The sequence below is a fragment of the Strongylocentrotus purpuratus genome, unplaced genomic scaffold (genome assembly GCF_000002235.5).
Source record: "Strongylocentrotus purpuratus isolate Spur 01 unplaced genomic scaffold, Spur_5.0 spur5_scaffold_5, whole genome shotgun sequence".
In the NCBI taxonomy this organism is placed as follows: domain Eukaryota; kingdom Metazoa; phylum Echinodermata; class Echinoidea; order Camarodonta; family Strongylocentrotidae; genus Strongylocentrotus; species Strongylocentrotus purpuratus.
In genome coordinates, this window is record NW_022145611.1 from 44,561,220 (window position 1) to 44,573,045 (window position 11,826).

Sequence of the window (11,826 nt, forward strand, 5' to 3'; positions counted from 1 at the left end):
TGTTATCTTAATGGTAATAATCAATTTGTTAAAATTGTAAGCTATGTCTGTGGTAGATCAAAAACAGAACAAGTAAATGCGTTACAGATTAAGAAAGTTTCCCACATTTCTTCTAATTTGTCTAGCTTGCATGCCGTTCAGAGAGAGAGTTTCGTGCTTATGAAGTATGTAACCTGATGACATCCCATCAGAGTGTAAGCTTGGCTATTAAATATGCCAGTAGATCACGTCGTATGGCTCTTGCACAGAGACTAAGTGAGATGGCCAGTCGATTAATGGAGGAGGAAGAAGAAGAGGAGGAAGAGGAAGAAGTGTTACTTCATCATGACAGAGTGTAAGTCAACTTGTCAGTTTAAGGAAAACTTTGGAATAAAGCATTATATCTATCTAGAACTTGAGTGAGGCACCAACAGGGGTCTGAAGGCAAAAAACCTTTTAACCCTATTACTATGACTAATCATGCCATACCTTTTTAATGACTTTTTTTCCATTAACCCTATTTTAACTGGGCTATTTCAGACCAGGTTTTTACTGGGGGGGGGGGGGTCAATTTACCCCCCCCCCCCCCTTAGATCTCGGCCGTTGCACTGCCGATCTCCGCGAAAATTTGCATACATGTCAAGTGAAGTGTATAGAATACTATGGTAATTTCAATTTTTTTTTAATTCACTCATTTGCATATTTATGGTAATTTATGCAAATAAGGTCATAAAATTCACATTTTTGCCCATAAATCATACATTATTCATATTTAAGCATTCTTTTCAACTACATATATTTGTTAGACCATTTGGAATAATAATACAACAGAAAACATTTGAAGAGCGCGGTTATTCCTTATGTTATCTCTTGTTTTGATAATTTCTTATGTATTTCATTGTTTTTTAACTTATGTATTTTATTGCTTTTGTTGTTTTTGTTGTTTTATTTCATTTATAACTACAATTCAACTATTTTGACCCCAAAACAAACACCTAAACTTTAAACAAGACTAAATGACCAATGTTTTATCTCTTTTTAGGAAAAATGACATTTCCATATGTTTTGTACACAAATCACAAAAATTAGCGATTTTCGGGCTGACATGTGAAGACAAAAGGTCACGTGACTTTGTAACTATACGTCCGATTTTCAAAAAAATTGTTTTAAAAGATGCGTAAGACTCAAAAGCGGTTTCGGAGTAGTCGCGAAATTTCTACAGGGGGGGTCAAATTGACCCCCCCCCCCCCCCCCCCCCCCCCCCCCCCAGTTAACGTAGGGTTAAGTGTTATGCAACTTTTGAGACCAAGTTAATATTTTGTTATTATTATTATTATTATCATTATTTTTATTATTATTATTATTATTATTATTATTATTATTATTATTATTATTATTATTATTATTATTATTATAATTATCAGTACTATTGTTATTAATATACATGTATGTAGTAGCAGTAGTAGTAGAAGCAGTAGTATCATTAATGCATTGCAAAATATATAATGACACAATACATCAATACTCAATCTGTTAGCATCAAGGACATAACATTGTATAACGAGAAGTAAAGGTCTTTTATCTTTGCATTATTCAGTATTCCAAGTAATCGATTGGCAGCAACAGTGAATGAAAACCAGACTAGTCGGGTTAATCACCTTCGGGACAGTGATGAAGAATCAGAGATCAGAGAAGAGGAGGAAGAAATGGAAACGGTCCCCACATTAAATCTTGATACCAAACATGGTTGGTCAATTCATTGTATTGTTTTCCTTTCTTGTTCTTAAATGTACAATGCACCTTGGAACCAATTTCTTAAGAGTTGGTGCAACTTAACTGCATTGTACTGATAGCACCTATTCAATAAGCTTACGACGCAACCGAGTTCACAAATGTGTATTCAAAATTATTTTTCAAAAACATTTTGTGAAAGAAGATTTCTATCAGGATGCCTATCCCATCGGTAAATGGTAGAGATGTGTTTAAAGATTAAGACCAGTTCTGGTCGCGCAATCGCATTGTGAAAGAAACGTTGTGGAATCGATCAGAAAAGGTTGATCATCTAGCATAAAAGTATTGGTGTGTACTGCAAGGTTCTGGAATCATCAAAATGATAAGAAATTTGGCCCAGTCTTGGTAAAGTTACAAGCACTGTACACAGAAAGATGTATATGGGACTACGCACACGTGCACGACACGTGCGTTATATCTATCAGGTCCAAATAGATATAATACTGTACCAAATATATCAATTAGTAGGCGGTTTCTCGGCAAAATTTGTATGATCATGTAATAGTCAAAACATATTCTTTCACATGATTTCATTTTTTGAGAGGGGGGCATTTCCAAAACTGGTCTTTACCTTTAATATATAGAGCAAATACCATCATGAGGACAGAGACTAAAAGGTTTCTTCTTTTTGGGGGGTTTAGAGAAAATTCCATTCCTTATATCTTTACCATCTAGACAAGTTTTTTTTTTTTTTTCTTCTTCATGTAGAGAAAATCCTATCTCTGGTAACGTCCATTCAATTTTTCTTTTTTGGGGGTACCATTTAATGAATGTTTTTTCTTTTTGTTTTTTACTTCTTTATTTGTATAGAGAAAATTCCATCCTTGTTACCTTCGAGTCAAGGAAGAAGAAACCCATTCAAGAAGCAGCAGGACAGAGCAGGCTCTAATCCAAGAGGAACTAATGTGTTTGATGAAATGAAGAAGAAATCACCAGACACAAAGATTCAAGTCAAGCAAGGTTAGAATGTATAGCCATACTATATGTTCTCTCTCTCTCTCTCTCTCTCTCATTCATTCTCATATGGTATTCCTGTAGTATACCTTTAGTGTTTACACCCCAGAATGATTTTCTAGATTGATGAAACACTATGAATATTTATTCATCTTACTTATTTATTTATTCATCTTACTTATTTATTTATTCATATTTGACCATCATGGTACCCATACAGCAAAGGTTGGTCTTCCATGGGGCCCTGAAAATACAGCACAACTATATGCAATTAAAAAATCAAAGAAGCATAATAAGGCAAATGAAATATTGCACAATATAAACAAATTCAATGCAATTGTACAGGATTAAAAACATTATCAATAATCAATGTAAATAATGATGCGAGAAAAGATGAGCAAATACATAGAAATATATCATTTGCTAAGAGAGGAATAGGAGAGGAATCAGAAAGAAAGAGAAAGATGGCAGAAGCGTGGAGCGGAAGGTACCAACAATGAAGAGAAAAAAGTGAGAAAGTCGTGAGTAGAAAGTAAAAAACAGAGTTGCTTTCCAAAAAGAAATATGTTCTTTCACACTTTCCTGACATATCAGCAACATGAAAAAATGTTCTTAAGAGCCAATTCGAAAGTCTTTACATTACTTATTTTTTTTAAGTTTAAAGGTACATCATTCCAGAGAGTTGCACCATCATAACATATTGCATTCTTATGTACGACATTTACCAATGATTAGATTGTGATTGGCACATTGTCAGGTATTAATATTATGTACTGTTGATACAACTTGAAAAACCTTTTTGTCAAAGTCTGCAGATTTTTAATGTCACATATCAGGCAGTGTCTGAAGAATCATTATTAGATAAAGCAGTGCTTACAATTGAACTATTGTCTTTATTGTTGGGACACTGTTTCACTGACATGCACAAAAGGGAGTTGTGGAGGCCTTGGCGATGTCCAATTGTAGTGATTTGTGGAGATGGGAGGCTGCTGCGTTGATGCTCCAATGTTTTGATTGCTAGAGCTGTAGTTCACATATAGCTGACCTTTTATGCCCTTCTTTATAAATGCAAGTTGGATTTAGAAGTCATCCTCCGAGCCAGAATTAGCCTCTGCTGGAACCTGCAAGTATTATGTAATCTTAGGTGCAGTAGGGTATGACGTAGCACTTCTTTGCTTGCTTCCTCTACCATTTCTTATGTGCTCTTGGTAACGTAACTGTCCACCACAAAGCTCTCGTACCGCAACACAATGGGAAAATTAAATCAACTCTGTAAACTCAGTAAACTCTCTAGGAAATCTCAGATCGAAATATAGTTTAGTTGTAGCAGTATTAGAAGTATCGGGGTGTTGGCTCAGTCAGTAGAGCGTCCGCCTCACACCTGGGAGGTCGTGGGTTCGAACCCCGGCCGCGTCATACCAAAAGACGTTAGAAGACAGGAGTTGCTGCTACCTTGTTTGGCGTTCAACAATAACGGATAGAGCAACGTCGATCTGGCGCTGCTCAGTGGCTGCAGGGCTCATGATCAATTGGGCAAAAAGAATTTCCATTTTCAGTTTAACTAAATAAAATTTGAAGTGGACTTTAAAAGATTATTATTATTATTATGATTATGATTATTATTATTATTGTTATCATCATCATTACATGTATTTATATAGCATTATTAGTAATACCATTGTTAAGATTGATACAAGGTGCTCTCGGAGATCTTACAGGACTGCTTCAGGATCAACTCAGTCACACTGTAAAACATCATGGAGAGTTTATGCTCTCTTTAGTCATCCATAAAGCAGATGTTGTATGCATGTTGCTTCCAGGCCACCAATGTGAATCATGTGGGAGCTGCATCAGCCTTGCATATATAATTTGTATGGTGGAGAAGGCAGTATGAGACCACATTGGCTGGTTAAGGGTGCACTGGAAGAGCCCTGAAATAGGGGTACAGTTTAAAAGGTGTTTTACATACAAACTAGAATGATCTTTACTCAAAGGCCATGTCATATCATTGATGTTTATTGAATAACAGGAAAGATATCACACAAGATAGCAACAAGTAATGGAGATGTCACCAAACCAAGAACTCAAGCAACTTTGTTTACTTCCAAGACAAAACAGAGTCAGGAGACAACAGATACTTCAGCTCGAAACAAAAAGTAGGTTTATCTTCGTTCATCACTCACATATTTAAATTCAAAAATTCTACTTTTGAATTCATTATTATTCTAGGGTAATTGTCCTTAAAGAATATTGTCTCAGGGTAGTTGCCTATTAATTGTCCAGGGGTTGCTGTCCAGATACTGCTGAAGTATGATATATGTCTCAATAACAGGACTAAATTAATTTAGAATTTATTTGAAAATATGGAGTCCAGAAGAAGAGTCCACAGCACTGAAAAGTTTGAGGGAGGTTTTATTCATGAATTTGCAAACTTTTTGCCACTTTTAGACTTCATTCTTTGATAACTATGCTCTAAATCATTACTTGAGTATCTGAAAACCTGAAATCTGGTAAATCAAGTTCAATTTTTCCCCAATACAACACACTTGAAGACACCATACAAACAACTATGTGGCTAGTTTCGGCCAGTGTGCCATGCCTCCACCCAACTAATCAATAAAAGCCTGTTTTTGTGTACCTTCTTGGTTACTTAGATGGTTATATATTCACCATAAGAAGCAGTTTGGTTTGGTTTCTAAGAAAAACATTCTACTAACCATAAATTGATGCAATTTTTAATTAGTATAGTAAATCATTTTTGTTCAGGCACCCACAAAACCACCAAAAGTTGCATGGTGTGATTTTCAGTTGGAGCTCAAATAAGGTGTATTGGGTCAGGATGGTAAAATTTTAGTTTTAATCATGTCCTGAAAGAGTATACTTTCTATGTAATTTCAGATTTGGAAGCACAAAATCATCTTAAAATGGCATTACTGCAGTGTTTTGTAGAGCTATGTTTTTCTGATCTCGAGTTTGGTGTACTAGTTTTGATTAGAACCTGGCTACTGATATAAAACAGAGTAAGCTGTTCCATTGATACCTGGATGAAATAAAGAGCAAGATGTAACTGATGCGCAAAGATTTAGGACAATCTAATTATCCCTTCAAAGAAATTTCTTTTGTATTCCTCCTTTTATCACCTTACACAATACCTTTGGAGTCAGAGTGCTTTAAATAGAAACAAAAGTTACATTCATTAGAACTTGACATTCTTCTCTCTTGTAATTGGGTTAGGAACATCCAGTTGGTATGAGTGATATATGTATATCATTTTAAAGCTCCTATCGGGGATTTTCAAGCCCTCAAAAAATTATCTTGAATTGTACCCCTAGGGCAACTACCCCCCCCCCCCCCCCCCCCCCCCCCCCCCAGGAACATATGTGAAAAGCATGTGCAAACAATTCAGATCAAAATACTCTGTGGTTTTCCTCTCTGTGAGTGAAAATGAAGGCCTTCTTTTTGTACACAACACATGGAGTGAATAAAACAGTGCTAGTTGCAACCATACTTTCAGAAAAGTTTTCAATACATTTGATCCTTTCACAAGTTTTGAGATTTTCACTGTGCAAATCCCTACAACGCCCTTCAAAGCTAAGAATTTCCTCTTTCAGAATCAGACCGAAACAAACATAATTCTGGTGACTTTTTGGCGGTTTTGTGGTGCCAGGTCTTATTTTAAGGGACTCTGACAGATGTGTTTTTAATATACATAAATGATTCCATTTCCTGTTTGATCTCCTAAAGTGAGATTTGCAGACGATACAAATATTTTGAGCTAACACAAAAAAGTTGTCCAATTAAAAGGTTTAAATGAATTACCCCCAGATAAAACAATAGTCTATTACTAAAAAAATCTTAAAGTAACAAAAAAAAACACTTAATGAACTTTAATAACTTATATTTATTTATAAATTATGGTTATTGGCTGCCATGAAACTGTATTGAAGTGAAGTATTTCTCCCATATCTTGTGTACAGGAAGCCATCAGCTTTCAATTTCTGGTTGTCACAAAATCGTGACTCATTGGAGGAGGAGAGTCCTGAACTGGGTGCTAGTGAGATCATCAAAGTGGCAATGCAGACATGGAAAAACCTGTCAAATGATGAGAAGAAGGTGAGTGTTTTTTTTCTCCTTCTACTTTCTTTCCTTTTTTTTTTTTTTTCCTTTTCATTTGTTTAGATGTGCTTACTGATATGAAGATGTCAAAGATTAGTATGTGGTTTCTTGTTATGAAAGGAAACCTGCTTGCATGTGTCTCTAATTATGGCATGCTTTGGGTTGCGATGTAAATGTGTTTCCAGATGATGCACTGACACAGCTCTTGAAAGTGATTCATCATTATGGGAAGATACTATAATACCACTCTATTAAAGCATGGGTCTATTTTTTTAAATTTAAAACAAAATTTGCAAAAAATAGGCTTTACTTCGCAATAAATCCCCCAAAATGACAAGTAAAAATGGGTAGGGGTTTGGATGCTTCAGCAGCACACCCCCATCCAAACCAAATCTGATTAGAAATAATAATGTCACCTTTCTTTGGTCTAAGATACTTACGGACGGAACTACAATAAAGGGTTAGTTTTGGTGGGTTATTCTAAAGTTAAGTCCGTCATTTTCTCAAAGTTTTGATAAGGGCCTTCCATTGTTTAATTCTGGTCGTCAATATGATTTGAAGTATTTTTCTCTTGTTTTTTGTTGCTGCCATCACAAAATTGAGGAACCTTAAAAAACTGGAAGTAGCTCGAAATTACATCAAAGAGGCTACATCTGGGCATTTTGGCGATAGTGAGATTGCAGAGGCTTTTACATTTTGGGGTTGTCAGTCCATCTGTCCAACTTTTGTTCCTGTAATAACTTTGAGAAACGTTGAATGGGTTTAAACCAAATTTGGATAAAGTATGTGCAATCATGTATGAACAAAATTATTAGATAGTTGCATGTAAGAGGTCAAAGGTCACAGGGTCATGGAAGTGTTCTGATAATATCTTACTACAATATCTTGGAATTCATTCATCAATCAATTCTAGACTTGGGTCAAATAAGAATTTAGGGATAAAATTATTACTGGTAGGTATTATTTGTAAGAAGTCAAAAAGTCTCATAGTCATTAAAGTATTTTAATTTTTCTTTCTTCTCAGTTTCACGTTACTGTGATAAATTGAAAAAGACAAAAACAATTTTAGCCAACCAAAGAGTATGAAATGACTAACTGAAAAGAGGTATGATTCATGATGTCAGATGTTAACTTCACAGAATCATTTACTATTTGAAAATGTAGGCAAAACAGAATATTGAACTGGCAATCACATTCATCTATTTGGGGATAATGTAACAGTGGAATCTTGCTACAACGAGGCCCTTGGGACCATAGAAATTACCAGAATCTTGTTATACCAGGGTAAGAAAACCAAAGAATATAAAGTGCTGGGACCAGCAAAATCACCTTGTTATATCAGAGCTCTTCATCATCAAGTTTCAATGTACTGTAAAACACCTGAATATCTGTGCAAGATTGCAGTTAACCTCCCTTTTAAATAATCTTGTTTTCTTCAATTCATGTAGGAATGGGAAGAGAAGGCAGCAGAGTCAGTCACCGAGGCGATCGAGCAAGATCATCTTCCAGATACAAAACCTGAAAAGAAACATCCAGAAACTAAGCAGTTGGATAAGAAGAGAAAACTGGCTGATAATGAGGCAGAGAAGGGAGAAGAAAAGAGAAGTAAACCAGGAAGACCTAAAGTCATGGAGAAGGATTCTAAGAAACAACCATTGACTGTAGCAACCAATGCCAAATTGGCTTCTTTTGCATTCAAAAACTGATTCATCTCACCATCACATGCAGGCTGTATAATAATGCATTACCAATATGCCAAGTAGCATTTATTTACACAATGAAAATTCCATGTTTATCTAAAAAAAAAACTCCACGTTGTCTTCTTCAGCTGAATACAAACACTCCTTGTTCTTTGCCTTTTCCCTACAAACAACAGCTACTGCAGTTTATGAACACATGCATGCAAGCAATAAGATGACAAGATATACAAGTTCCTTCATCTTATTGAACTAGGCTTTGTTTGCAAAGGTCTTCCTTCCCCTCTTCTCTCTCTCTCTCTCTCTCTTATTCACCACTATGCAAGTTTACAAGGAAAACAAATCTTTATCTCACAGAAAGCTGTTTACCTGGGATGGGCATGTAATGTATGTAGGCAATTATGTGTATACTTTCATGTGTATACTGCAATCTGTTTCATTACTAGTAATAAATCATGAATCAAAGACTAGATATTCGATCAAACAATTTTAAAAAAGATTGGTAGGAACTTGACTCAACATGTGGAGTCATTGTTATCTAAGGTACCTATGCAGAATGAATGTATGTGTAATACTTGTACTTGTAAATTTGTTTTCTTTTTGTTGTACTCTCAGACCCTGGGAGGGGGTTAATACATACTATACTATTATATGTAAATTGTAGATCATTATTAAATGGAATAATTAAGGTTTTACATAAACTGGAAATTGTATTTGAGCAATGTATTGACCACTTTTGAGATGAATACTACCCATCTAACCTATTGACTTGTGTGTACAAGGAAGCTTTAACCTTTATCTATTCACTTACACTGTACCTATAGATTTGCAGTAATATTCATCATGTATTGTATTGTATTGTATTTATTAAACTTCATTGATGTACATCAATATTCTGTTTATAAACATATAAATCAATTTACAATGTAAACAAAAAGCTTAAATAATTATCATTCAAAGTCATACATTATTGTTTTATATCCCACTGCTGTACTGTGATAAGTATTTTTGTATGGGGTGGCTCTAAAATGCCACATGATTTTGTAAACCCCAGAACTTTATTCAGATTTCTTTAATCCTAGATCATAGATAGCAAAGATAGAAAAGCGAGAAATGAGAGGTAGGAGTAATTTATATTCCGGCACCTGGCCAGGCTCGTAGATTCAAACAATGTTAATGTGCACCATATAATTGCAAGCCCTATCTCCAATCAACACACTGAGATTGCATAGGGATCCATGGAGTGAAAGGGTCGTATGCAGAAGTTAGTAAAGCCATGATTTAGCATTCCATTCCAGTCACATATTTACATTAATATGCATCAGAAATCCTTGAAGGGAAGAAATATCAGATGTTTTCACTCTTTGTCATTAAAAATGTACATCCGCTTTTTGACAGTGAATGCATAGTTATGTTCGTTGTTTTACCCATTTGTTTTTGTTCATGTTTGTTTTATTTTTATAGTTTTTATATAGTTATATATATATTTTAATAACATGTGTGCAAAGATGCCAACCAGTACGATTAAATTGTATTTAGTACGATAATATAGTATTAATGACGGCTTTGAGAGAAATAGTTGTTTTTATACGCTCAAGGGAAGGTTACAATAGCCCAATTGTATCCTTCCCGAGAGTGTATAAAAACAACTATTTCTGGAATATTAAAGCAGTCATTAATACTTTCCCGGTAACTGGAATTTTACTGGGAATTTTACAAGAATAGTTAAAACCATGACTGCAATTTTGATGGCTGGATTTCTTAAGTGAGGTATTTAATAAGAGATATCACCTCTTAAAATACAATTTATTTTTTTTTAAATTTTCTCAAAAGAAACAACAAAAATTTCTCTCCAAAATCTGATTATCATTTTTTAGGATACTCCGTTTGTTTTTTTGTGTCAAGAGGTTGGCATCTCTGTGTGTGTCCCATCCATGTATTTAAATGATTGCCTTATAACCTGGATCAATGTAAGGGCCAATGTAATTTGCAATCACAAGCATGTGAAGATTACTACTCCAAATCTTTATAGCCATTTCTGATCCCTGGACCCCACACTGTAAAGGCTTCACACTCGCAAAGATTCAGGGAAAAAATATTTTACAAATTTAGGGGGGTACTTTTCAAGCTTGCTTGCATAAAATTAAATTTGTTTTGCATTGAACTCTATGCAAAAAAATTTGTGGAAGGGCTCTTTTACAACTTTCGGGGGCTTTTTTTGGCATATCTGGGGCATATTATATTATAGATTACTTCTTGAAATCTTTATAGCAATTTCTGATACCCGAACCCCACACCGGAGAGGCTTTACACTCGCAAAGATTACTACTCCAAATCTGTAGTACCACTAGGGATACGAGGCTCAAACTTGGTGATAATATCTATTATCGTATGAAAACGCTATGACAGTATTACTATCAAAAAATGATCCCATTACATTTGGGGCCAGTAGGTCAAGATCTTTGGTTGACACTTATAAATAGGCTTTTGTTTTCAATGTGATATGTTACAAATAATTCCATTCATTTCCTTTACTGAAATTCAAAGGCATGACATGTTGCAATTTATTAGAGCATAATTAATGTCGGTTAAAGAACATTTACATCTATATTTTTAGCATAAGTACACCATTTCGTATTTAGCCTAAGTACACCCAGGATGATATATGTATATTAAAAAAAACTCTAATCTAATTTTAGTAATATATCCGGATATACACAAGAATGATAATCAATATTATACATCATATAAAGTATGTTACATATATATATTTCAAGTACTATAAAAAAGAAATCGTACATAAATTAATCACAAAGATGTCACACACACATTTGTGGAGGCCCTTAACTCTCTCCCCACCGACCTCTTTTTCAGAGAGGCAATGTGAAAAATGTTAATTATATCAATTGATAAAATCTGGACATAATAATGGTATAGGCAGTGCTTATCAAAGTACTTCATACAATTAACATTAAATAAACCACAAAATAATAATCTATTCAGGTCTACCTTTTGGTACTTAATAACTCTTTGGTCCCACTACACTATTTTCTAGTAGCCCCTGCGATGTACCTCTCAAACCACCAAGAACAACAAATTCTACTGGGTTTTATCTTTAGAATATTATTGGTCATATACAAACAAAGAATTTAGTACTGCAGCTCCATTGTGTATGGTACATATGTATAAATTAGCTGATTGTGGTCTACAAGCTGATAACAGCCTAATATCCATTTTGAGGAAATAAATTATCTTCATACTTTTTAGACCATTCTTTAGGTTAGTTTTG

General features: G+C 34.6%; 1 protein-coding gene across 2 annotated transcripts in view; it reads left to right on the forward strand.

Annotated features, from left to right (window-relative positions):
• The window catches only part of LOC100891406 (WD repeat and HMG-box DNA-binding protein 1), a 44,958-nt gene extending 35,009 nt beyond the window's left edge, over positions 1-9,949 (forward strand). For both annotated transcript variants that reach the window (XM_030999811.1, XM_030999812.1), the window contains 6 exons: positions 126-334; positions 1,577-1,725; positions 2,581-2,730; positions 4,754-4,880; positions 6,702-6,837; positions 8,289-9,949. In XM_030999811.1, the coding sequence (XP_030855671.1) occupies positions 126-334; positions 1,577-1,725; positions 2,581-2,730; positions 4,754-4,880; positions 6,702-6,837; positions 8,289-8,546 (1,029 nt within the window). In that variant the 3' untranslated portion in view covers positions 8,547-9,949. The remainder of the gene's footprint in view (positions 1-125; positions 335-1,576; positions 1,726-2,580; positions 2,731-4,753; positions 4,881-6,701; positions 6,838-8,288) is intronic.
• The last annotated feature ends 1,877 nt before the right edge of the window (positions 9,950-11,826 follow it).